General features: G+C 52.0%; 1 protein-coding gene across 1 annotated transcript; it reads left to right on the forward strand.

Annotated features, from left to right (window-relative positions):
- The first annotated feature begins 1,661 nt into the window (after positions 1-1,661).
- Positions 1,662-27,902, forward strand: LOC100900778 (zinc finger protein 121-like). The gene is made up of 7 exons (XM_029111326.1): positions 1,662-1,838; positions 11,873-12,176; positions 16,053-16,407; positions 16,523-16,712; positions 18,868-19,033; positions 26,293-26,376; positions 27,583-27,902. Exons 1-7 carry the CDS (start codon positions 1,662-1,664, stop codon positions 27,900-27,902), a joined length of 1,596 nt encoding a protein of 531 aa, XP_028967159.1.
- The last annotated feature ends 68 nt before the right edge of the window (positions 27,903-27,970 follow it).

Consider the following 27,970-nt stretch of genomic DNA (forward strand, 5'->3'; position numbering starts at 1 on the left):
GCCATCGTTCATTCGTCCGGCGGCTTCGTCTACTCGCTCTCTGCTCGCTGGCACTATTACACGCTTGGCTCGTTTAAATTAATTCTCGCCCCTATTATACCAGTGAGTTCTGCTGGCAACGAATAGACGACACCAACGACTCAGAAGGAATCCAAAGCACGAAAACACACAGCCAGAGCCACAGTCCACTGCGATGCGTCGTTACGTCCCGGTGGCGAATGGGATGTGCGTCCCAGGACGTGAAAGCAGAGGGAACGAACCAAAGCAGTACACGGCTTAGGCAAAGCCCGCCGTCTAATTCTGTGAGCACCTCGAAGTCGAAGATGCTCCCTGGCCGCGGGGTGAAGTGCAACATGAGAGACTCAATTATATCATCGCGTAGAAATAATTTGACATCAACATCATTATGCGCCGCGATGTATCGCGGCGTGTCGCGGCGAGGAACGTCGTCAAATATTTTGCACTTATGCACCGCAAAGTGAGGAACGGATCCGGCTCAGACAGCGATGCCTTATTTGATGACAATTAAACGAACGTCGCCGACCGGCGTCGAGCATACAGTGGCCGCAAACGTTCGCAGTGATAAATATCGTTTATTCGACCATGATCATAATGATCATGGTCCCGATAATGACCGAGATAATTCCGAGTTCACGCTGAGCTCCCACGACGCTCGGATCGCTTGACAACATTGTTCGATGGCATCAAATGATGGAACGTATAAATTTCCGCCGTAGACTTCCATCGTACGAGTGTATACGACTCGATGAAGTCGTCTTGCCGGCGGCGCGCGAACGTCCGTGTAGCTGACACCGCGATGCCCTGCTCAGTGTTTGTACCTCGGCTTCGACGGCAATAATTAAATTCCCACCAACACCGACGTCGTCTTCGACACCGACTACGCGACACCGCAATAATTATGCTGCGCGTCACTAAGCCTGTGACGGCGCGTTGTGACTCTCTCGAGCGCTGTAATCAGTCTGCTTCATTCACGTGTCCTGTAGCACAGACTCCCAATGATCCTACAAGTACCTACGCATCTCTGCATAAGAAGACGTTAACTTCAAATTCTTCAGTGCTTTTCTCCGCTGGTGCAGAGCCCGTGCATTATTATCTAGCAGAAGGAGCGCCGGCCGCCGATGGGTAAGGCACCGGCAGAAAGTATCATATGTTACTGAAGGCGGAGTTTCTGTTTCACTCCTCCCGCCAGCGAGCGAGCGTTGCTCTTAGCGCGTCCGGCTTATCCAATGGGAGAGCTGAAGAGCCAGCCAGAAAGGCGGAGCGTGATTCGGTGTCGTTTCGCCGATGTTTCGGTGCTGTTCGGTTGTTCCACTACGTAACCAGTAGTGTACCAGAGCGCGGTGATGCTGCCGTACCGCCGACCGAACGACAAGATCCACATGCCTTAGTCGAATCTTCACTCGGTCTTCAGCAGCTACCGCCACGGTTTCGATCGGGACGCAAACGCCGATACACTCGGTACGCTCCTGTGCTCGGCGCTGTGTTGCGCTTCACTTCTTCCGTGCTTGGGGATCGCCGCTGCGAGTCGAGAGCGATAAGGACAGCGGCGACGTCAACAACAACAACAATCGAGTGTACTCGAGAAAATTGTTGATCTCAGACAATTGTGACTGTACTGTGGATTGTTCTACGAAATGACAATGGAAATCTGTGTCCTCATCCCTCAGGAGTTGATCCTAGGAAGCTCGTCACGTGATGAATCGGTTTTGTCAGTGAAGGCAAATCAGAGATTCGCGAGATCCAAGCGGCTTCTCCCATTCCAAGGAACTGTTCGAACGGACAAAGTGGAGACTTGTGACCGGCTCGACGACGACGATGTGAGTTTCTAGAGTACTACGGCTCCAAGGATTCAGAGATCACAGCACTTCGACTGCCTCAGGTCTTGACTCTTTCGCGATATTCTCGCTCCTGCTGCTGATCTGAACTGCGAGTCGATCGGAAAGTAGGAGCGAGGACTCGCTTCCGATATCCCAAGATCCCGACGAGTCTAGACCTTCCGGACTTGGTGGGACCGAATATTCGGAAAATCTTCTCTGTGGAAGCGCTTATTATCGATGACTGAATGCAATCGTTTCGGAATGATGATTTCCTCTCTGAAAGGAAATCCTGCGGAGCGCGAACTGGGGATGTGCGATGCGAAGGGCAAGACGACGAGCCGGCTTTTGTGATTTTTTTTTCATTCAAGCGGTAAGGTTTCTTCACCGTCGATCGATTCGTCGCTGACCGGTACGTGCAGTCTTCTGTGCTTCGTACCGTCAGCCAACGTATTCATCCGGCAATGGCTCAATCGTGAAAGAGAGAGGGATGACCTTCTGATGTCGGTATTCCGACTGATCGCCATATTATTCGAATGAATCGAAGAAATGCCTGCCACGCAATATAGCTGTTCGACTTTTTCATTTGTGGCGTCAAAAACAATTCAGACGCACCCATTCGTCAGCCGAACTACTTAACGATGGGGTGCACGAATTGACGGCATCATCCCACGGTAGGGAGGGATCCCTCCGCCGTGTCATGGATGCTCCTCAGTCAGATATTCTTTCGGCCTTTTCCATGATGACTTCATTGTCACGTCGACTTGTAATAGCTCTGAGCACGATATGGGCGTCGGAGCGTCCACTTCTGCCGAATAAATCGTCGGTTTGCCGTATTGATTTCGACCATTCCGAACCGGTTCCCTCCGACAGAAAAAGCAATACTCCGTTCTTGAAACTTCGCTCGCTTAGCCAACGGTGGAGTCTGGCGGGTTTCGTCGCCGAGGTTCTCCTTTTCGAAACAGAGCCTATCATCGAACTATCTGTCGCTGACTGCAGACACTAACAAAGAGATATCTCACTTGACTCGCCGCAAGCGGAAGGAATTCCAACCTGATGGCGAGGTTCCCGTCCAGAGGGATATACTTTTCCCTCTGCGTTCCTATTCCCTCCTCTGAAGTGCTTCGAAAATTAGATCGTTCTCATTGAAGCAGGAGGATATCTGCGATCACGAGAGTAGGTATATCGAATTCGAAAGCCGCCTCCGAAGTTCGCCAGCTAATGCCATTTGTATTGTTTGTGGCTGACAGCTACCGATAGCTAATAGGCCGTACTCGGTTCTTAGGTGGCCTTTGTGGTTTGAGCGGAATCACGAACCTCGAATCGCTCGTCGCATGACGATCGCGCGTTATCGACGGCCGCCGCTCACCGGCCGTTTGTCTCTTCGAAATGTAATGAGAAGGCCTCAAAGTTGAAACAAACAGTCAATCTCTGACGATTGAGTTTTTTCGGCTCGCCGAACTAATTGTTCCCCTCTTTCTGAAGACAGCTTCAAACGGCGATTCTTCGTCAGAAGTAAGCGGCGAACCATTCGCGATGTCGGAGAGCTTTCGGAACACAAATGTCAATCGAGACGAGCCACGCGAAGTTTCCGGACACCCGAATCCTGTGATCGCACGACATCTGACCCGCTTGAGCTTTTGAACCTAGGGTCGACCTCTGAACGATTTTCTAAGCCCTTCGTGGAGGACCTCCGTGGGACCGGACTCTAGACGGGGTCTAGCCTGCTCACCGCGGAGAAACTCTCACGAGAATTCCACGAAAACCTTTTTAGCCCATCAAACCCCAGGATGCGAAATTTGCGGCCGTTTATCACCGGCGCGGAGGAACGGGGTTCAGAACCGCGGCGGAGAGGTCGTTCAGAACTCAGCGACTCACCCTCTTAGCGATTCTGAATCTCGCGATCGATAGTGTTCTTGGGGATGACCACTCAGGGGACATCGTCGGGGGAACCGTAAAAATCTGAAAGAGAGAAATCTCCTCTTGGCGAAGCCTGAGCCTGAAAGTCCTCTTCAGGACGGTACGTAGATAGGGCGAGGAGTGCCTGCCTGCCTGGCTGACGAGCGGACTGACCGACTGTCTGAACGAACGAACGATCGACGGTCCGGCCGGCTGACTCTGTCCCAGACAGAGGTTTTGCTCCGAGACACGATGAAGATCTACTCGAATCAATGAGAAATGATGTTCAAACCTCATAAGTTCTCTTCGGAAAGAAATAGCTTTCTTTCAACAGTCAGCAGTTGATCGGCTATATTTCACTCGGCCCTAGCTGCACCGTCATTTGAACGCGAAATCATCCGTGGTTTTGTTCCTGAGCGGTGTTCATTAATTTCCGTAGCGGCACGTTGGGTTGGGCCCGGCGGGAGTCCGGGCCCTGCTCAGTGCTATGCGCATCTCGATTTCCTCTGTGTCTGATCCTGTTTTTTTTTTCTCTTTTCTCAAAAACTTTAGTGAAAATACGTTGTCGACGCTCGCGACGTTTCGGCTCGTCGTCCCCGGCAAAAGGCGTGCTCTATGTTTCTCCCGTTCGCGTGGGCGTCAGGGGAACTTTCAGAGCAGGGCTGAGCGGGTTCCTGCCTCTGTTCGTTCGTTCGTTCGCTCGTGTCCATTAATAAATGATTTGCTTTCTGCATTCGTTCAGGACGGGTGGTAGTGTTCAGCGTTTATTGTTTCTGCCGCTCGATTCTGCGCGCATTATCTGAAAAGCCAGAGATGTTACATAAATGTGGAGTCACCAGCCGAGGGAGCGGCATCAAGATCCTAACGAAGTTTGACGCGAGACGAGGACATTCATATCGTTGCGATGCTGTTCTGATGCTCAACCCATGAAGTGTTCTTTCTTTCTGTGTTTTTTCTCGGTGGTTATCTGCTGCTGTCGGCAGCGGCCACGCTGATGTCGTGTTATTCCATCCGGTGTTTAATTACAACGAGCGTCGTCAGCCCCTCAACTCACTCGGTGTAATACAGTAGCCGACCGACTGGTTGGTGCTCGGTTCGTCGGTACGTCTCACGCTTACGTCGGCGGCTGAGTGGCTCACCGGCTGGCCGGTCGAGCACTCGGTCCGACTGCGAGGAAGAGGGCTGTCTTTTGGGCTTTTCGTCTTCGTCTCCTTACTCATTTCTCGTCAGCTTGTTCTTTTGAGAGATGAGCGCCATTCTCTTGACGGCGACGATGACGACCACAAAAGCTGCGAGCTTCAGTCCGGCGACAGTAGCGCGACCATCGTCAGTCCGTTCGTCCGCCTGCCTGTCTGTCTGTCCGTTTTGCCTAAGGATCTCGACAGTGCTTATGGTGATTATTTTCGTGATGACTAAAAGCATCATCGTCATCATGTGAAGGAGCGATTCACCGATTCGCTGTTTGTTGTGGATTGGTTAGCCGCACTTCGGCTGACCAAGTACGGCCGACACCCTCATGCGAGTCTTTGAATTGGCTCTACCGAAACGTGTCCTCCTCCCAAGCAAAGAGCCAGAGGTTCCGAGGGCCGTGGAGCATGGGAGCGAAATTTCAAAAGAGAGGGACGATCAAATGCGGCAATTATTCCTCAGAGTTTCTGTCTCGCAATTTGTACCTTTTGCTTCTTCTCTGTCTCATATCTTCCTAAGTCGCACGTTTGTTCCTCTTGCCGGTCGTTTTTCCGTCTGGCTGCTGGCTCCAGTACCGCTCTTCCACGACTAAATGATCCTCTCCGCCGGTCGAAGCAACCCCAGAGCGACGGATGCGACTGCTTCAAGCGGAAGCTTCCCTCCCCCCTCGGCGCAGATCCTTTTTCCACTCTCTCCTGCCTCCTCATCCTTCATTCTTCAATATTTCCTTTGAACCGAACTTTCTTTAGCTCCCCTTTCGATCCACAGACCCCGCACACGTCTAGCGGACCAGCTCCCGCGCTCCTAAGTACCGATCGTCATTGAAGAGCTTCGTGCTATGCGAGATCCTTGCGACTCGAGTGAGCTCGCAAAGCCTCGAACCTCGTGCACAGGCCCAGGCTCTCGGAGTTCGAAATCCGAATCGATTCGATCGGAATCGATCGCCTGAATGAGGACGGACGCCGAAACCTCCTTGAGTTGGCGATGATTAGGTTCCCGACCAAGCACAGGAGATCCATTAAGAACGGGCAGCACTCGGTGAAAGGATGACAGCTTTTATTAGTTAGAATTCAAGACAGGTAAAAAGCTTCCCGCAACTATTTTGAAAGATGTGTTCACGCTCATGAGGGAGGAATTCTCACTTTAGGCCGAGTCATTTCGATTGAGTGATTATGCCTCGTTCCAACGCTCGGATCAAAAAGCGCAGGTCCTCTCGACCGACGTTTCGGGCTATCACGCAAGCTCTTCGCAGACTCTCGCTTTAATGTTGTACGGAATGACGTTCGGAGGGACCGGCCGATGGACGTTCAGACCGACAGCCTGTATTGAGTCTCGTTTAATGCAGCTGTTTTTTGGTTACTCGGATGGCCGGTGATCCTTCAACTGCTGAAAGAGATGGGCGAAGCAGACGAGACAAGAAATAGAAAGAGAACGACAACCTCGAACAGGTGCTACCGCGCCGTCGGACCCGCATACGATATGCCGTATGCACATTGAGCATATGAAAAGCATTGTGACTCGGGCTGATTCGCTCCTAAATGCTCAAGGGTGCCGATTCAAGAAACCAGTAGCGAGAATCAGGAAGCCACAGCGTTGCCCGCAAGACCGGGAGAAGCTCGAACTACGGACTATTTCGCTGCTGCAATTGTCGAATATCACGGTCGGAGTAGACGACCGGATTTGATGGCTTCCCATCTCGAGAAAGTGGCCGTGGAGAGCGCGTCGATGCGCGCTCAATCGCGCAGGTTATGCGAGGATAGGAATTCGAAAATAAGGAGCACGTGGAAGACCTGGAGGACGTTTTTCTGTGTTCGATTCGTGGGTTCCATCAAGCTCGGCGTACAGTCGTGTCGAGCCCAGTGTTTTCGTCGGTCTGTTTGTCTGTCTCTCGTCTGTCTACTTGTCTCTAGGGCAAGATTAGAGCAATAGCGACGGCGGACGAGGGATGGGCCTCTGGGCGAAACCCAAAGACAAACCACCATCGGCACCAGCACTACTACTACTACAACCACCGCCGCCGCCGCCGACGCAACGTTTACGGCGACGAGTCGAACATCTAAGGAATGGATCCCCTCCCGGGCGGCACCGTATATGACCGTTTTGGGCTTCAAATTGAAACGACAAATCACCGAGAGAAAAATACGATACACAACCCGGCATCGTTTCTTCTCTCGGTAAGGTTTCCTTTTCGTGTCGTTTTCGGAACGAAACGACCGCACGTGAAAGCTACTCTCTGACAGCATCAGTGATTGTGTGAGCTCCTCTTCTCGACGGCTATCGGCGGTAGTTCTTCTGTCGCTCGATGCTACCGTCTCAGATGCAATGAGAATGTTGACTCAATGTAGATTAGTAGCGACAGTTGCCCCTGTAAGAAAGAGAGAAGAACATGAGCCGTGTGCACAGGATCAAGATAACCCCCTTGTCATACGGGCTGCTATGGGTCACATGCGAGTCGAGACGAACAAGTCAGCGAGCGGCTCATCATCCATCATCGTATCGTGCTGTAGATGTTATTCGGAGTTACTGGATTCCTCGGCGTCCCAGACGCCGTTCTTGTTGAGTTCAGACATTATGACGACTGGAACATGTCTGTGGACATTCATGGATTGACTGAAAACAAACCCGACCCCCCGCGAGTCCGGATCCTATCCATTCGGAAGCTTAATCCGATAGGCTCTTCCCCGTCGGTCATGATGCGTGGTGATAACTGTTTCCCTCCTCGAGCCGTGATTCAAATCGGTGTCACTGCTTCGTGTCCGACTCTGGCGCGAAGCTCGAGGGTGCTCAGGAAGAATTAGGGAGCCGAGGAGAAGGCAACGAGAACTCACATCCGAGGATCGTGGGCCTGATAAAAAACTACTCACGCAAAACGGTAGCGTCCACAGACTCGCTAGCTAGCTAGATAGCTCGTCCTCGGCCGTCACCGTAACGTCGAGCAACGGTGAGAGCAAGTAGCATCGACACGCAATGCTTTTAATTGCCGCCGGTCTTTCGGCTCGTCTAAACGCCAGCCGCAGTAGCAGCGTCGACGACATTAGGGCACCCTCGACAAGTTTGCTCGATCGTCGGCTCAGAGACTCGCGAGCGTATACGTTGACGGCGCTCCAGCACGTTGGTCGCTTGCCTCGGTCACGCAGTGAGAGCCCGTAAGAGCTATAAAAACGACTCGAGCACTGACTAGAAATTTAAGACCACCACCGTCAGCGGCAACATCTCCGCTACTACGACGAGTACCTACTACTACCTACTCCTGCTGCTGCCGCTGCTGCAGCTCTGCTTCAACATCGGTGTCGGAGGCAAGGAAGCTGTTCCGCTTGCGGGAGGGCGGGCGTGGGGTCGCCCGATCCAAGAACGGTTTTTCGTTTCGGTCGAGACTCATCCGTCCGTTCGTCCGTCCATCGAGTCGTTCTGTTCTGATGCTGGAATATAAGCAGGAAGACGACGTGCAACCGACGAGGGCACGCCTCTCGTGGCTCAACAATGCGAACAAAATTACACAGAGCTACCAGTGTCGAACTCTCTTGAGCGTCGGTCCGTCCGTCGGTCGCTCGGTCGTTTGATCGTACAGACTACGCGTGAAGAAGGGTGGGAGCAAGGTTGCGCCAGGCGTGAAACAATCGACAGCGTACTCGGTTCTCATGCTCAAATTCGGCCATCCGGCTGTCTGGTGCGCCTGCCAGAATTGTTTGCTCTGTCGGGGATAGCGGGCGAGAGAAGAGTAGAATGCCAAGATATCTAGGGAACGGAGTCAGAACGATGAAGAGGGAAGCGATCCAACTCCTAATCCCGTCTCGACGGTGTGTCGAAGGTAATGCTAAGAGCAGTAGTTTCAGCAGCAGCAGCAGCAAATAACACGCGACGCGACTTCGCGAGACGATGGGCGGTTACGCTTATTCAGCGAACACCGAGCGAACGACCGACCGAGCGACCGACCGACCGCACTAACGACGACAAAGTAAATGGAGCCTGCCTTCGAAGCATGATGCAGCTGCTACTTTGACTGACTGAATGACTGACTGACTGAGAGGCAGTTCGCGCAATTGATCTCTTTCCATTGCAACGAATAACACTTTTCAAATATTATTAAACTTGAGCGTCGGGAATTCGATGTTGATTTTCTCTTTGTTTCCGCGAGAACTGCCCATTCTCAACACGAATCGGGTAGAACGCAGTTTGAGTGGCGCCTTGGCTAAGCGTTGGCCCTCCCCGGCAGAAATCTCATTGGCCAGCGTTTTGTCGCTGCGAACACCTTCTTCTAGGCATACTATGTCCGAAGGCCGTCTGCCATAAGCTTTTAACAAGGGGATTAAACGGCACTCACTCGGTGTACTTGAGTCCATTAGGGAGCAAACAAAAGGATGACTGACTTCTCGGCAGCGCGGCGGTCGTCTTCACGTTTGAACAATCAAACCAGAAGAACCATAAAGCGTCGATGACAGACCTCCGAAACAGTTTAGAGGAAGGAAGAGAAGCAACACGTTCTTCTTCACCTTTATAGCCTATTCGAGTTACCCAACCGGATGTTTGATTCGAGATGTTTCTGACTCTGGAAGTTGTCGCCCGAGGTCGAGCGAGGATTTTCCGCGGTCTCCGGATACGAATGAGACCCGGGAGGAGGTACCAATCTGAGCGAGAGAGTCCGATGTCGCCAGTCCGCTGTGGCTGGTCGTTGAAGAGTGCGACCGCGGTCATCGCGTCATTCCCGCGCACAGAAGGAAATAATCGTTCAGAAGAAGCTTTTAATGATATGTCACGAATAGGATGCTCTGATTTGGAGACTTTATGAAGCGGACACGACCGCGAGCACGACGACCGACGTTCCAATGTCCGGGAATATTGACGGCGCGGCGCGACGCGCCGTTGCCTGCCTGCCTGCCGACGAACGAGCGAATGAACAAAGCCATAAAAAAAGCTTGAAGTCCATCGGGTGTGGTAGTTGCAAGCGATATCCGGTATCTCGGATCGATCGAGCCGAGTCTCCGCTCTCCGGGATTCCACTCCCCCAGTCGGTTGGCGCATGCTGGAAACTCGGGCCGCATACGCGAAGGGGGACGACAAGAAAGGAGAAACAAGAGGAAGAAAGTGAAGGAACCACTGGCGGGCCCAGCATACGCCGCCGGTCGTAGAATTGACACGGACTACCAAAACCACTCGATCGTCGAGTAACTGCGGAAAGTGGTACCGATAAGCCGCCGCTTCTTTTTCCATGCTATAATATATTTCTGTTACACCAGATGAAAGCAGATAAGCTTGGCTCGCTTTGCTTCTTATCGCTCCATATATTCGATGCGAACGCTTTTTTGTAGAGGACCTGTGCCTGTGTTTGGTGGTATATCTTCTACTTTTCTCGGAATCGCCACTCCACAGAAGCGAGAAGTGAAAAAAATCGTCATTCTTGCTTTTGTGGTCACACACACACACACGGAGACACACCAATACTCATCCTGCCAGTCGTATAAATCGATTTGGGCCATTCAAGAATTGATCCAAACACATCCTCGGCAAGCGGCGGCTTCTCCACCGGTCATCAGGGCTATCGGTGCCAGGCCGATTGCCTCCCTCCCTAATCAGACTCGATTCGCCTTCGATGGCTGCCTGCTCCGATCAGTGATTCCGAGCGAGAGAGAGAAAAAGGAGAAGAAAACTGCATGCTACGATATACAGGCCGTTACCATCCTTGCCAATGCCGAGAAGATGTCCTGGTTAAGATTTCCTGGGCGAGAGATCACCCGGAGTAGAACAGAGAATTAGGAAGGATCGAATTCCGACAAAAATCGTAAAATAAAACGGTGGGTGCTCCGAGTATTTGTGCGACAGATCCGTGAAACGCATTCGAGAACTATCACCGAGAGAAGTTTCGCCGCTGAACCCTCAGCCCATCGAAACGCTACTGCTCCTGGCAGTGTGGCGCTCGCTTATCGGCGGTTTTGAAACTCAAGAAAACCGCGGAGAGAGAAGAAACGTGTGGGGTGTGAGCCATATTCTCGTCGTGATCTTTATTGCGTTAGTGTTCCATCATTTTGTCGTTACCCGCGCTATTTCACATCGTGTTTTTCATGCCGCCGAAGTCGTCGCCTCCATGCCGCGGTCGATATCGCACGCCGAGGTAATGGCAAGCACTTTCAAATGAAGCTTCGGTAGCCGACCAGAAAGATCGACGGAGGGACGTACGGACGGACCGGCGGGCACACAGATCGATGGACAGATCTCGTGATGACTTTCACGACTTGACCGTTTTCAAGCGCGGTAGCATCTCGTTGTTGCTGTTGTTCGATTTGGCTTCGGTTTTCGGTATTGTGATCATCATCAGTGACGGAGTCTCTCTGCGATCGGCGAAGGCTCGAGGATTCAATCCCACACATAGACTGAAGGACCGTGTGCCGATTTTTCTGTCGTCGCATCACGTATTTGGTGAAAACCGACCGTGGCCGAGTAAAGACCTCGGAGCTGATCGATCGGCACTCTCGGGTGGAACTCCGATGTCTCTGGGGTCTATTTGCCATTGGGAGTCTCCAGAAAGCCGGGAACTCCGGATATCGTTTTAACCCGGTTCGTGGTAAATCCCATCGGAATCTTCGGGCGAGTGGGCAAGGAGCTTCAGCACCGCCACCCTTCCGTGAGAAAGGAGTCGGTATCGATACGCTGACCACGACTATTCTTCTCGAAATCACTCTTCGATTCGACATTGTGCGCTATCGTTTCTTCTGCGGGCATCGCGTCGTGACGCGCGATCCGTGGTGCTGCTAAATGGCAACGGAAGACCTTCACCCGAACTCTTTCATGATCGATTCCTTTGAGTTGAGGTTTTTCTCCCGCCTTTCCGAGAGGCTCATGAGATAAACCCGCTTGTCGCAGGCGGGTGTGCTGTGAGTCGTGACCTTGCTTAGGAGTTTCGTTCTCTCAAATGCTCTGAACACGTGCCATATAATTCTTTCTTCCTCTCATTCCAGATCCGGAATCGTTTAGGGTGTTACGAAGAAATCGTAGCCGTGGACAACAAAAAAATTAAATACTGCAACTGGGTTCGCTTCCTTCGCGTCGTCACATCGATGACCGAAGAAGTGAATCTCATTGCAACGATCGCGCAGGGCGAGACGATCTTCGAGAGTATCGTGGAAATTCCCCCCGGCGGTGAGCTCGTGGCGTTCCTCGACAGACGAGAAGGGAGTCCCCCGTCCCTTCCACCGAACTTCGCCCTCCACCGCAGCGTCAACTTCATGCAATACCGAAACGGTATGGGCAGCATACTTGAAGGTGAGTGTACGAGGTATTCCGTATGTCTGCGCTACTTCCAACCAGCTGCTCTGGAATCCAGAGACGGGTGTCGAATTGAAACGACACCACGGAAATTACGTGTAGGTATATACGGTCATCTGCGCACACGCCGCGTCACGCATCAATGCGTCCGTGAGCTAGCGACAAAATTCTAGCTGTTATCCTCCAAGAAACGTGCGGGCTTGGTTTTTGACATTTTTTTTCTCAACTCTCTGTCGAAGTTTCCGTTGATCCGTCTCTTCGCTTGTGTGCTTTCTGAGGCGTCCGAAATCGTATTTGAGCTGGTGCAAGTCGCCGGGCCGACCGAAGAACTGATTGGCGGACGATCCGAGTCGTGGACAGTCGCAGTCGGATCGCCCACTCGTCAATAAGCCAATCATCGGACAGAAGGCAGTCAGTCACTCACTCGCTCAATAGAGTGTTTTAGCCCTCTTTTTTTGTTCATCTGTTTGTCCGTCCGAAATTTCGTGTAAGTGTCTGCCGGCCCGCCGCCTGTCAACGCTACGTCGAACTGAGTGTGGATGTCGACCATCCCTGCGAACGAGCGAGCGAGCGAGTTTGTGTGACATGATCTAATCCGGTAGTCAACAACCAGAAGCCACAGACGTCGGTCGGTCGCCTGGGACAAGAAGAGCATCTGCAGCTGAAAATTATACACTTTGGCGAACAACAGTGGCTGCCACAGCAGCAGTAGCCGCCGCGACGGCGGCGACGGCCAGCGCCGAAGATGAAGAACCGCTTCTGCACCTCGTTCTATTCGTTTCGTATCTGCCTTTCGCCTTCTCTCTCTCTCTCCGGGCTTCTTGTGTTCTGCCGAATCCACTCGAACACCATGTAGTTCGCTTGTCCGTCGGTCCGTTTGTCCGTCCGTCCGTCCGTCGATCGCTCTGTCCGTCAGTTCGTCCGAGGGTCCGTCATGAAGTCTAATTGCCTCCTATCTCACTGCGGTTGAAGACATCTGTTAATTCACGCACAGCGATGCGGCTCCTCTGAACAAGTAGGATCGACCGCCCGACGGACTCTCGCTCGCTGGGCCGACTAGTTGGCAGCCTGTCCGGCGGTCTGGACGGCGATCTGCATTATGATAGACAGCATCAGGTCGGGAAAATATGAACTGGTTTCTGGGGGCTTCTGCGTTTTTTTCCTTTGGCACCGCGATGGAATCTTGGACAGCATGTGCGATACTCTTCGTCGCTCGCGCGGTCAGGCAGGCAAGCAAGCAAGCAGAACACTTGCCTATCGGCCCAGAAGAGTCGCGCAAAAATTGCTCGGGCAGAGACGCAGGAAACAGGTCTCTGTCGTTTGCGAGATGGACGTCGCAGTAATTTATCAGAGCCGCGCCAGGAGGACCTTATCTCCGAAACTTCCTCGAAAGCATTTCCAGCGTGAGGGAAAGGGAGAGAAATCCGTCCTCGGTACACCGAAACGCTATCCGATGGCGAGTTGTTATTCTTAGCGTGGAACCAACGAATGGTTGGAAATGAAAATTTGTGACTCCTGAGCGAGCCGATCGCCCCGATGTTCGAGTGAGTGACGGATGAACCGACGGTCGTACCGACGGATGAATGAACGAACGGACCGACTGGCTGCCCGCTGCTGTAGAAACTGTTGCCATCGCGGTCGAATGATTAAGTCTTCAAGTAGCAAGTGACATCTCATTGAATAGAAGCTTTGCTATGCTAATACTAATTATGTGTTTGTGTTCGCGTCCTGTCGCGACCATTCACTCACATGGAGTGAGACGCGTTGTTACGTGAACATTCGGTGCGAAGTGTCACAGAGCGAGAGTTGTCAGCTGGAGTGGTTTTCCGTCGGTCGGACTTGAACTTCTATCGGAACGTTGTCGTTCCTCTGCATTTTTTTATGATTTCAATCCGCTCTGCTTTTGCGCCATTCATTCGGAACGGAAAAATTGAAATGGGACATGGGCGCATAGATTTGTTATCGCATCGAATGGAAAGCTTTTACAGACGCGCGGCTCTCCTCGAGACCGGCATTCGTCCTATCGGCGCATGCGATGCATTTTCCATTAATTTATCTCAACTGATTCTTCGGGTTGTATGTCGCGCATAACACACAACGGAGCTGCGAAGCGTTCAAACGGGGCTCGGACGAATAGAATCTCACCGGATTGTTTGATTACTGATCAATCCGTGTGAACCTCTGGTGGAATGAACGTCGTCGAGATCGAAATTCCGCAGCCGTCCTCCGGATGATGATGAACCAAGTAAGATTTTCGCTGAAAAAAATATATGTGCGCCATACACGTAAGGCGGCGCTTCTCGCGAGCTTCTCAAATCTCGTGCGACTATTGTTCCGGCTGCCTGTTATAGGTACTCATGTGTTCCGGAGGATTCCGGTTTGCGATGCGCTCGATCAGCACGCGCTCGACAATGCTTTCGTACCTATGGTCGGATGTCGGCGTAAATTGAAAAACTCATCACCGCCGCTGTATTGCTTTTTCAATTCCCAATCCATCGGAACTGGCGCGGCAGCGCTCGGAGCGTGCTGCCGGACGGAAGCTCGGGAAGGAGAGCGACCAGAAGAAAAGAAAAAAAAGCGAACATGTCTGTTAACAAAAGTTTTCATTTGGCAACTCATTCCGCCAACAGCTCGGTCAGTTTCTCGGTTCGGAATTAGGAAACAATAGCTATTGAACAGTCTTTCCCGATGCCCGATAAGCGCGAGCTCGGTGTTTCGGTGCAATACGTGATCGAGCCCTCCTTTTTCAACTTTTCTCGGTCTTTCTTGTCTTCTCGTAGATGCATGCATGTTGTTCCCGCTCCGGGCGTTCGCTGCGATCGCCACCGAAATGCCCGTAATTCCACGAACTTTCGCTGTCGTGATTCATATGGCACGTCAGTCGTTGGTTATCCATCGACGCCATGCGTGGTGTTGGACATTAGCGGCTGGAAGCATGCTCCCGACGATGGACCGGATCGCCTAAAATGACTCGCCAGTCATCTGCGGTCTCTCTATGGTTCAATTTCGTTCGTTGCCTTCTCGGTCTTCGTCGCAGTCGCCGACTGAATATCTTCGCTGTTTTCTGGTGACACGAAAAGCGAAGCATGCCACTAATCATCATCGCCACAATTGAATCGCTATTTGGATCACTCGCGAGACTCGTAGCTGCGTCGCTTGGAAATTTCTGCTGAATGCTCCCAGTAGAGTTCCGCGCGGAGAGGAATCGGAACGACAGTTCTGTTGATAGATAGCGTCCGCTAGATCCGCTCTTGGCCCAAGGACAACCCGAACATTATTCGGAGAGGAGCAGCGCCGAACGAATCCATAATTTTCATTTTTTCCGAATCGTCCCAGCGCGTACAGTGCTTTTCCCTGTTGTGCCCGAGCTCCCTGTTGAGTTCGATTTTCGGGGGATTTATGACTCGGGCGCTGAAGTAGCAGACACATACTGAGTGAGTGAATTGAAGAGATCCTTACTCAAGATGACGGATGCTCGGTCGATTTCCGCCGTGCCATGCTACCTCTTCGCAGAAGCTCGCTGAATAAAACATCGACACCAGAGGAGGCATGTCACTATCGAAAAACATGAAGCCAGCGCGTTGACAGATTATCGAATTTAAAGCTCTTTCCCGTCGAAAACTCCATGAGTGATTTTAGTAATTTCCATGTGAACTTTCGCCAGTCGGAGCTTGCGTCTCCTCACTTATCCTTCTTCTCGCGCGATTACGGTCGATCCCATTGGAATGAACGAGGAAGAGTCGTAGTGGACGATGCGGGATATGGAATATCCGATCTTCGGGGAACGGATAATCGCGCAGACGGACAAGGACTGCGAAGTGAGTCGAACGTGATAGATTCAATCCCCTAAGATAAGTTTGCCTCTGCTTCCAGAAAATCCTCTTGACCTCTCTCAGTCGCTCGTGGCGGGATCGTCGACACGATCGCCGTCGTCGTCGCCACGACCTGAGATCATGACTCCTCCGTCCGAAGGTCGAAGATCCGCATGCTCCGACCGGAGCGACCAAACCGAGGACCTTCCACTTGGTCTCACGACAGCTTCACCAACTTTCGCTCCACTGCCGAGACTTCCCCGATCTCCTCTAGGTCTCACCACGTTTCCTCCGCTCGGTGGTCTCGCTATTCCACCGACGCAACGGTCGCTCGGACCGAAGAAACCGCGAGAACGGACGCTTCTACCGTGTGAAGTTTGCGGGAAAGCCTTCGACAGACCCTCGCTCCTTCGTCGGTGAGTCTTCGTATTTCCTCATCGTGAATTCCTTCATCTAGAGACGCACGGTGTGCTCAAGTATGGCCCAAGCGGCAACCCCGGGCTCCGGTCTGACGCTCGGACCTCCTTGCAGACACATGCGAACCCATACCGGCGAAAAACCCCATGTTTGTGATGTATGCGGAAAAGGATTCTCTACGTCGAGCTCTCTGAACACGCACCGCCGTATCCACAGCGGCGAGAAACCGCATCAGTGTAATGTGTGCGGGAAGCGATTCACGGCGTCATCCAATCTCTACTACCACAGAATGACACACAGTAAAGTGAGTACCTAGCTACGCGCCTCGTTCACACTGACGAACCGAACGCGTTACGCATTTCTAGTTTTTCATCTCAAGCCACCGAATCAGAAACAATTTTCTCCAAGAGGGGTCCCTGAGATGAGTCGATTGCCGTAGCGAGAGAGGCTTTCATTTCCCTTTTCTGCTTCCTGGTCGGAAAAAGAAACGTCGCCGCCCATACTGGTCCTAGCTGGCTGATTTAGGCGAATTCATGAAACAGACGGTAGCTGCTCTTTCTGCCGCTACCGTCATCGCTACTGCCGGTAGAACATTTAGTGTACAGCTTCTGCTACTCCTACTGTCAGCTTCAGATAGGTAGCTGGTTGGCCACTGCACCTCCTAATGGCCTGCTCTAATCGCTGCTCGGTTCTGGTACTCATTTCGATTTTTCTTTTTGTTCGTTCGTTCCTGATTCCTACTTGCTCACCTGTTGACGGTTGTGGATGCTGCTGCTGCTGTTCAGGTTGATTTCGAGGCTAGCTGAATATAGTAGTCGAATGGCCGACAACGATGTCTTCGGTTTTCGGTGCTCCGCTGTCGGTGGGAGGAGTCGTATTATTGCGTGTTTGTATCGCCTTATGAACACCCGACGTCGACGACGAACAAACCGAGCGAGAGACCAGTTGTCGGAGTTGTCGCGCCAACCACAGATGATAGAATACGGCACGGTCGCGCGTAAGATGAAGGCGACAGATTCTGTCGTCGTCGTGGTTGTGACCGTCGGTGTGACCGTCGCCGCAGTCATTAACAAAAGACCCATATGATCAGAGCCGGTCGCATCTATGCATGCGCATCGCCACCGTATGCTGAGTCAGACCCTAGAAGCGGTCACCTGTCGGCGAATTTCAAACACGGCTTTTCGGGGAATCCTATCTTGGGACTTTATGCTCATAGACGTAAGCCATCGAGTACGTTTCTATGCGGATTAGCTCTTTGCGGGGAAGCTCGCCGCCACTCGTCGGACGAATCGAATTATTGGCTCTCGAAAAGAATCTCATGGAACATTCAGGGTACCGAGTCCGCCGCCTCCGCTCGCTCCTGACGCCTCCTGACGAGCTCATTCATGTTGGCGACGCTTCGCCCCGGAATTCTTCTCCGATTCTCGATCCGGTAGCTGCTGCATTCGGTGCAACTTTGCGTGGCTTGTGCCCGTGATGTTTCTGCATTCTTTCCACGGTATCGTCTATCCTTATCCTTTGATTTCGTCGTCTCTTTATTCGTCACGATAAGCGGGCACTTACTCGTCTATAAAAATTTTCGAGGCTGGCGGCTCCGCGTAAAAGGAGAGTCAACGAAAATAATAAAAGATTTGCTCTGAGCGAGTTTGAGGTCTGCCGCTAGCTTTCACTAACTCGGTCCAGTCGATCCTCATTCCATTGGTTTCGGTGCCTATCTCCGTCGTCGTCGTCGTCGTCGTCGTCTACTTTCACCCCGATAAGACCGTGCCTTACGCGTTCGGCTCGCAAACGTGCCCGCCGACTCGGCTTTTCGTCTATCCGCCCTCTTCCTACCTGTCTTTCGACCTGTGCATCTTTTCGACCACCTTCGTTCATCGCTGGCTGGCTGGCTGTTTGACCGTCCGTCCGTCTACTCGACCGGCCGAGCGAGCGAGCGACTACGCGACAACCTCCCTTCCTCCATCCGCCTCCTTTCGTTATCTGAGTTTTTTTTCTGCAGCTAAACCAGAAGCGCTAGCTCGGATATCGCTGCGTTTGTGCGACAAGCTTATCGCGACATAGAAGCGACTGTGTCTATATCTAGTATCTTTCGTTTCACGCGGTCTTCTTGCTTTTTTTTCGGTTCCTCCTTCCTTCCTCGCCTTCATTCGGCGGCGATAGATTGTCTGCGAAAACAAATTGTCTCTGATTGTTCCTCGTCGGTAGACCACGGACGCTACCTGTTGATGGCAGTGGCTCCCGACGAATATTCCCGTTCACGTAGAGAAAATCCCGGGACGTCCCTCCCACTCGTTGTCAGTTGTTGTATCAGCGTCCCTCGCTCGAAGACTTCTGCAATCGGTGGCTTCGTCCCTGCCAAATCGTTCTCCGACATGGGCTGCCAAAGTTTCTAGGGGCATACGCCGAGCATGGCTCCATTATTCGAGTTCATTCATTATTCATTGTCGTCTTCGTTTCAGGAGAAACCACACAAGTGCACGCTTTGTTCGAAATCGTTCCCCACGCCCGGTGACTTGAAGAGCCACATGTATGTTCATTCAGGATCCTGGCCCTACAAGTGTCACATCTGTAACCGTGGCTTCAGCAAACAGACGAACCTCAAAAATCACATTTTCCTCCACACCGGTAGGTGATCGAGTTTCGAACGTAGATAGCTTTCGTGCAGTTCCAAGTTTTCAGTTTAGTTCTTGAGTTCGATCTATTGCTACTGACCAGCCAACAGAAAGCTAATGCTGCTGGGTTCGTTCCGTTTGCTCTCGACGTTAACTGAGTCAGATGTCTGCTGAGAGAAAAATTGCCGAGAATCAATATTGTAGAAGTATAATGGCTTAGCTCTTGTAGACCAAGAGAAAAAAGGAGTGCCTGATATTTCTATCGTTGGGGCTGAAACGCGAAACAACGCCGATGCGTAGACTGTGTCTTTGAAAACCATCAATATCACCCACCCGAATCTTGAGCCTCGTTCCCCGGAGATGAACTTCCGTTTGACGTGTTCTCCACGAACCCTCTGCTCCGGAAACCACGTAGAGTGGGTGAGGAACTGGAGACTCCGCATGGGTGGTGTCTCGATGGATGAACTTGTGGAGTGAGATCTCGGAAAATGAGGAGAACCAGCTCTGTAGTCCGACTACCGTAGGCCAGCACAGATGAATTTAAGTAGTGAGCATTACTCGCGGCGGACGACTCCAGAATTTCCGTGCGCTGTTTCTTCTCGTCTCTGTCATCTATCTTCTCAAGCTTCTGCTGTGGAAGGTTTATCTGCGCACGGAACTGGATGCATTTTAATTCATTCGAAGCTTACGAAACTCGAACAAACATTTGTGCGCGGTGAAACAAAGACCGGAGCCGTCAGCTCGTGTGCAGACAATACGCGTGATGAGGACGAGGCAGATTTCCACGAAGATCCGGCGTAACATTACCGAATCGGCAGAAGCCAGTCTGGCCGTAGCGGACTGCAGACACCACCAGAGGAACTTTATCAAAAAGCTGAAATCACGAAAGCCTTCATCGCATGAGACTAGTTACCTAGATCAAATTATCCTTCCGACACACTTCTGCACTTCAGCTTCACGAGGCTGGGAGAGAACAAGTCGCGAATTCGAGCTTCCTTCGAAGTTCATCAGGTGTCCGATCGAACGTTTGGCTGAGCAGCGGCGGGTTGATTCAATAGAGCTTGTTTTTCTCTTTCTGAAGCTCTTAAGGCAGAATGAAGTTAACCAACGCGATCGTGAGCCCGAGGCGTATCGTGATCTCGACGCCATTTGATCTGGGCCAATCGTGAGCTGGCCTTTAGATAATGTTTACAAGTGTATTATATCCGTTTGATGGAATGGAAGGCATTACCTGCTCCTCTACTGCTTCTGTTGCTACTGCTGATGATTTCGGTGCTGCTGCTGCTGCTGTGACTGCATCACAGAAGTTCGGGAGCCGAAACCGTTGCGGGGATATTGACTTGATACTCTGTGCTTTCTGGCTATCGGTGACACCTCAAATCATCCGAATTATCTCGGAACGACGAACTGATTGACGAACAGCCAGTGAACATGAGCGAATTTCATAAGAGATAGACAAGCGTCCAGAGGCCCAAACGGGAATGGAGAAAAAATGAACTGAAGCAGCTAAGATGGCTAATGCTTAACCAGAGAGAAAGCATAACTGTCGCAAAGCCGGCGGATTCCCTCCGAATTGGCAGAATGAGAATGCGAGAGAAGTTCATTTGTACGCTGACCGTCTCAATGAGCGACTGTCGTTCGCCTGATCGGTCGCTCGACTGGCCGCTTAGTTGGTCGGACGGTCGAGCGGACGGTCGCTTTCGGTTAGTCAATCGGTCAGCCAGGTAGTTTCGACTTCGTGCGGAACCTCGGTCAGTCAGTTATCAGAAATCCTAATAAGCTAGATCCTGGTGTCACCTAGCGGGGGGTTCGAAGCCGCGTAATGGAACGCTTAGCGCTCGAATCGATTGAACCACAAGAATTAGTAAATGTCTTTCGCGGAATCAGGGGCTCCGACTTTCGGGCGGGTCCGTTTGCCTTTGCGTAAACCCAACGACGAATAACAAAAAGACGTGAGAGAGTAACGAAACAACGAATGTAATTCCGTCGATCGTACTCGAAAACTCTCCGATTCCTACGGTGTCGGAGTTTTGTCAAAGGCGTCGCGGAAAGATCCGGACGAAGACAAGCTATGATCACACGGTTTTGGAGAAGCGAAACTCGATTTGAGCCATCACGCAAATCGCTTCGGTGCTCGTCGGCTCATTGTGGCGTGCGTTGTTGGCTCTGAGAGGATCAGGAGCGGTTATCGAGGCCCTGTCGTTGTTGTCGATGTCGACTGACTGTCTGTCTGACAGCGAGCCAGCCAAGCAACCAACCAGTCAGTCAGTCAGTCGACTGTGATGGCGCCCTCAGGTCGTCTCGTGGCCAAGGTGCTGCCCTTGCTACCCTCTGAACGCTTACCTCGCTCGCTCGCTCGCCCACCGTCAGCTTCGATTGAACTCTGGTCGCAGATGTTAGAAGCTAAGCAAAGCCAACTCAACCATAGGGGCGGACTTGATCGTTAGCGGTGTCGTCGGATCACGACCGTCGTGCGCTGACGAGTTAATATGAATCCCGAGGATCGACGCGAGCAGATCACAGATAGTCACTACACAGTGACTGACACACTCAGAGCGACCGACGCGACGGTCGGCAGAGCTCATCGATCATGCTTGCAGAAGAAGAGAGGAACCTTTCGATTCGATCTGGCTTCTGGCAGAATACGGATGATTCTTTTCTTCCTCGTTCTCAAATTCGCCCGTCACCCAACGCAACGATCGAGTCGTCGGTCTGTTCCCTCGGCGGCCGGCCGCACGTCGCTTCATGAACTAGTCAAAGTCGATGTTGCCGAAGCTGAGGCGGTATGGCCCTCGAACTTGATGACGGTGGTGAGTAGATAGCGATCGTGTGAAGATCCTTCGACCCGCTGAGTCTTCGAGGGCGGTCATTCATTGAGAACAAAATCATCCCCAATCCAGCCATCCCCGATCGCTTCAGAGACAAAAAACCCGACGACAAAAAAAAGCCAAGCGCATCAGAAAATTCGCGCATTTTTAAAACACCACCCTTCATCCTTTTTGCTGCTGTTTTGACAGTTGGCTTGCCCGTCAGCGACGACTCAGACAGCACGCTAGATACATACATAGCGAGTCGGATCGAGCGACCCAGCCCAGTCGAGCACCATTTCGACCGATAGCCGTTTCGGCCGGCCAGCGCGCAGTTAGCGGTTAGCCAACTTTCCTCGCCGGATCACTCTCGATCTGTCCCTATCTATTCATCTATCTACTATCTATTTATCCACCCATCAATTTATTATCTATCTACCTGACTGACTGACTGGCTGGCTAGCCGGTGGGTTGGCTACCGGGTTGGCTACTTCTGCGGCAGCCAAGACGCTATCAAATTGATTGGTTTAAAAAGATAGCGCTGGAGGAAAAGGCAGCAGCGTGATCTATCGGCCCCTATTTACAAGCAATTATCCGCGGAATATATATTTGCGATAACAAACGAGATGAGAACGACCCGAGAAGAGATTTCGTCCAGTCAGAAATCGCCGTTCCTCCGCCAATCGAACCGAAGACTGTCGCCTCCGAAATCATTTGTTTCAATGAATCGCTCGCTGGCTCGCGTAATTTTCCGATGTCGAATTCCGCCGCTCGGCGTCGCTTGAGTCCGACTCGGAAAGCTCCAATACCGTCCAGCCCATGAGAGGAGGGGAGCCGAACGGCATTCGGAATCGACGACAAACACAGCCCACAGGCCTTCATCAAAATACCGTGGGAATTCGCATTTCTCATGATCCGCATTTCGGAGTAGAGAACAATGCACGGATAACCTCCTGATACGATGTCCGAAGTGTCCGAGATAAACGTCGATGGGAATGTCCTCGCTACCTACGGGAGCCTTTCACCATCGGATAGGTCTCTGAATCGCGGAGATCGGCGCTGGCTGACTGACTGACTCGCGTAAGCTCGGAGGAATCGGAATGTCGGGGAAAGCTTAGAAGACGCGGGAACCTCGCTCTCGTCTTCATGAAGAATGATAGGAATTGAGTCTGTCGCTCGCCTATCTCCCTAGAAAATCAGCCCGTATTGCGGAAAACCATCGATCGCATACAGCATGCGCGCAGCGATTCTCAGCACTAATGCGGGCAAATTCGCTCGATCTGCCATCGGAGTTGGCACATACACAACATGCAGGCCGTCTACCTAGCTAGTCGATCGGCCGACGGAGGAGACTGAATTTCCGTGAGCAGACTGCCCGGCATCTTATCTGTACTACGCGTACATCGGTGCAGGAGAACATGTGCTCCTATCGGGAGATTAGGAACCGACAGGTCGAAGAGATGCATCTGCTAACACCACAGAGACCGTGTAGTACGTGCACGCATCACGGTCACGGTCGCACGCTCGCTTGCTTGCTTGCTCCTATCGAACCCTTAGTCTGAACTGAATCAAGACTGTTTCCGCAAAAAGGTAGCCGGCTCAACAACGACGCTCCAATCGTTGACGTTCTGCCCACTCGACGGATCGAATGTCACTAAGTATACAGCGCTAGCTTCACTAGGCCAAAGTCAGTCGTGCTATGTAATCAATTGACCGCAAGCCCCCTCGGTGAGAGTAGGCAGATGCTGTCGCCGATGTTGTTCCGAGAATTGTCCCGGATGCAGAAAGCAAGTAGTCGGGCTAAAGTGTATGCACGCTGTTTTGACCCCTGAAATTACAGACTACAGGTTGGTAGTAGCCGACCGTCCGACCGAGCGAGCGACCGAGCGAGCGAGCGACCGATCGCCGACAGGGAGACTAACACGGACCATATGAGAGCAAATCGATTTTGTTTACTATAAGCCTCGGGCTTACGGCCTGGATGAATTCCGGGAACATGTCAATCGTGACGTCACAATGGACGGTGCCCTTTAGCGTGTCGACGAAATGCGTCATATCGTTCCTGTTCGCTGACAGCCCAACGCTGAGCTCCGTGAGCGATCGAGTCGACAAAACGAGCATCATCACATGGAACATGATCGGCGGTACCCACGTACATAGTTCTCGAGTTATCCGTTGCGTTAGTCGCGGGACGACCTTCAGTCGATCGACCTGACGTCGTTTGTCTGCTTTCCCGGATTCATCCATCCGGAGGAGATTGCTCAAGTGGCTTCCTCGATCGTCGACAATTCATCCTCGTCGTCGACGTCCACCGGAGCGTCAGTCGAGAAAGCTCTCCGTACTCTTATCTAGCGGAGCAGCAGAAGAAAAAAACGTTCAGGACCGTTCGACCGCATTACGTGGCAGAAAATCATAAATAACAAAATCATAGAGATGCCTTCTGTCGCTGCGGCTGCTGCTGCCGCCGCCACTGCCGCTGCTGCTGGGAGTTCTTGGACGTCGTCTTCTCGTCTTGCCTGATTCGTTGAGTCGCAGAAGCCAATTATATCGGATTCTAGCAATAAATTGTTGTAGAGGCGAGACGACAGCGCACAGTAGCTTTGCTTCTCGCTCTTGATTCGGCTGTTGCCGCCAGTTCTGGCACCGGTAGCGCCGCCGCCGCTGCTGCTGCCGCTCAGGAACGAAGTAGAAAGTCGATGATGCTGATGGAGATGAAGAAGACGACGACGACGAGAGAAAGAAGACGAAGCGCGACCACTAAAAGCAGGCGGGCGGGCAATGCGATGCTGCCGCTACTGCTCAGGATGAGGATACTGATGGTGGCCTCTGTGGTCATTTTTAACCCTGCTCGTCTCGTGTCACTGACGCAATCGAAGGTCCAGCGTTCATCGCTTCGAACGATTAATTTTTCCTCGATTCCCCATACCGATTTCAATGCTGACTTCATGTCGAGTGCTGAAAATCGGTGCCTGCTCTAATTAACGTGATCGTGCTTCGCAACCCAGATAAGAAGAACCCTTCCACCTGTTCGAAAATATCCTTCTGAGAGTGTCCAACTCCCGTCTTCCCCCGGTCGTAATCGGGGACGACTATCCTCTCGGTAATCTATCGACAGCCAGATCACAATCCACCAGTCTCAATTTCTTCTCACACGACAGTAGTTGTCGACAATGATCTGCTCCGAGCGAATTGCTGCTCATCTTCGGACAGACGCAGACGATACTTCAGGGAGCGATCGTTTCGCAGGCCGCTTCTTACTTGTAATCAATTGTTGCTTTGACTGTCGAGATTCGGAGAAACTGAAACAAAGCTCCAGTGTGTGAAGTCTACCCGTGTGCGAACAAGCGAACGTTACATGGCAGATAAACGAATATGCTTCCCGGTATTTTGGCCGTGCGTAATCGGGGTTCGCGCCTCAATGAGCCTCACGGTTAGGATCGACGTCGGATTCGTCGACGAAATCGAAGTCGACCGAAGCTTCTACGAAAACTCAATCTCGACGCAAGGACCAGGTGGTGGCATTGCCGGCGGTAAATTTCCACGCTATAGCCGGTAACTTACTGGGCCTCAAATAACGAGAAAAAATATCGAAAGAAACAAGAGGATCTACGGGCAGCTCCTAAGCACACGATCAAATTCACAATCGAGCTCGAACACGCACAGGACCTTCGTAATAGCCGGCAGCCCGTCGCGACCAAGTATGCAGGGTATCCGGAGGCGGACGGATCAAGCGTATCTATCCGAAGTCATTTAAACACCTACCTACCTAGTTAGAACGCTCCCCGAGAAGTCAATTCAGCATTCCTCAATGATCTCCGGACCTTTGGACCTTGTCTGGGTTGAACGTGTCCTCAACGGGGATCGGAGAGGAGTTTGTTGAGCTGGGGACATCTATCTCCACGGATCGATGAGTATTAAGTGTTGTTGGTGGTGGTGATGATGGTGGTGATCGTGACGCTCGTCGATTTTTTGTTCGCACGCAAAAATCAACGCTGAGGAGACCCAAGCTTGTCTCCAAGTCCAGTGCTCTTCAAATTTCGGACGGGGCCAGTCAATTCGCAATCTTCGACGCTGTTCGTTCAGTCTCTTGTGTTTTGAGTGGCGGCTGTCGAAGCCAAGACCAGGTCCATTTTTGTTGTCTGAGGTTATCCTTCTGACAGGGCGCTATTAACCTTCTGCTTCGGCTGCCACGGTAGCTGAACGAACGAAGGAGCGAGCGAGCGATTGCTCGCTTCGCTCATTCGTCCGTCCGTCCGCTCGCTCGTTCGCTGACGGCTTACATGATACATTTTTAGACAAGCACTAAGCCTGAGAGAGAAAAGCGAACCAAATGTCGTGGACATCGACGATTTTGGCAGCCGACGACGTCGACGACAACGAGGACGTCGTCGATGGTAACGCCAACGACCAGATATACATTCTCCACAGCACAGCGGCTCACCTGTTTCCTTTCACGTTATTCCAGGAGACAAACCCCATATCTGCGAAATTTGCAACAAGCGGTTCGCGCTCGCTTGCAACCTGCGCGCCCATCTCAAAACGCATGAAGGTACGTACCGAGCTCGACGTGATAATCGGCAGCGCCTACCGCTGGTCACTTCAGAATAGTCGGGGAACTCTTCCTTCCATCTCCACGATTACTCGTTCGGATTTCCGTCATGTCTGGACTCGGATGCGACGCTCCGGCTCCCCTTTAGGATATCGGGAATCTTGTGTGTTCGTGAAAAATTCCTTTTCCCTTGCTCAGCTGGAACAGTCGACAAAAGTGAATACAATGAGCATGTCTCTTGGCCGCAAGTTATGGGGCTGTGTCTGAATTCCGGGAAAGAAGCAATGCGAGTTCTGTTGAAAAGTCACAAGCGGAATCTGTTGATAAGCGACTGTTTCTGGGAATCGGAAGAATGGGCCATGCTTGGGGCAACGTAATTCTCATCAATAAAGCTCGCTAGGAACGGGCGTTGTTGTAAAATCTAGTCTGCTCTAGCTTGCTTTGTCAATGTGATAGCAACCCGAACATTCTTGAGATAGTCTGGTCATTCGGGGTCGTTATTGTTGTTATCGTTTGTTTATAGCCACTCGCTGTGGTCAATATAGCTGACTTTTGTCGTGATAGCGTCGCGCGAACGGTAGCGCACGTCTAATCGCAGCGGTTCTCGCTGGAGTTGCGATTTTTCAATCGTTCTAACTCGGGTTCCTCAGTCAGACGCGTGCGCGCTCACCGGCCAGCCCGTCAAGATGCCTGGTCGGCCCTTCCTCTACAAATATTTAAACCACAAAGGGCGGTAACTCGGGAGCACATTACCAGAAGAGCGAATCTGTAGAGAAATAAGAGAAATCAATCTTCACGATTAAGGAAGGGCTATCCTTTATTGAACGATGTCTCGATAGGGGCCGATCGGCTGGTCGCTCCGGCCAGGCGGCCACCGACTTAGTAGTCAGTCGGTCGGCTTGGTGCTCGCGGTCGCTTTTTTTCCCGCACTTAATTACTGAGTGTACGCCTCTCGGACTGCCTCAGGCCGAGTCGAGGACAATTTCCGATGTTGTAACCGCTACCGTCAGTAGATCTCGCGTCCGATACTGGCTGAAGAGCGGTGCGTCAGCCACCGAAAACCTCCGACCGTGTCGTGGTGGTTTGCCACTTTTAAGCAGAGTATTTAATGATCGTGGGGACGCTCCAACAGAATTTCGCGATCAACGCCTTCTGATCGACCACAGAATCGGATTTCTCATCTTCATTTCTTTCTCTCGTTTACAGAACAAACACAGCTCGAGAAAACCCAATGTCCTCAATGCGACAAGTTTCCCTGCGAGTGCAAAGCGGTCGAGAAAGACAAGGACCTGGAAGAGCACTCAAGCGACGGCGCCTCCGATTCCGGGTCCGAGATCAACAACAAGCCCCCGGGATCGGCTTCCGACAAGCCTCCTCATTTCAACCTGTTCGGATCCATGCTGGACCAGATGATGCTGGCCAGTTATCAGCAGCAAATGAGCGCCAACTATCAGCAGCAGATGAGCGCTCTGCGAGCTCTCAAAATATTCCAAGAGGGCGGTTTCGCTCTACCTACGCCTCCGTGATCTCCCGCACTTTCCTCCGTTCCTTCCTCCATTCCCCCTCCCCCCGGTCGTTTCTACAAGCTGTCCAT

The sequence above is a fragment of the Galendromus occidentalis genome, unplaced genomic scaffold, assembly GCF_000255335.2.
Source record: "Galendromus occidentalis unplaced genomic scaffold, Mocc_1.1 scf7180000077431, whole genome shotgun sequence".
Lineage (NCBI taxonomy): Eukaryota > Metazoa > Arthropoda > Arachnida > Mesostigmata > Phytoseiidae > Galendromus > Galendromus occidentalis.

Coding starts and splice junctions, on each gene's coding strand:
- LOC100900778 (XM_029111326.1), top strand. CDS start 1,662: ATGGAAATCTGTGTCCTCATCCCTCAGGAGTTGATCCTAGGAAGCTCG. Junction 16,713..18,867: donor ACAGAATGACACACAGTAAA/GTGAGTACCTAG, acceptor TCTTCGTTTCAG/GAGAAACCACACAAGTGCAC. Junction 19,034..26,292: donor TCACATTTTCCTCCACACCG/GTAGGTGATCGA, acceptor ACGTTATTCCAG/GAGACAAACCCCATATCTGC.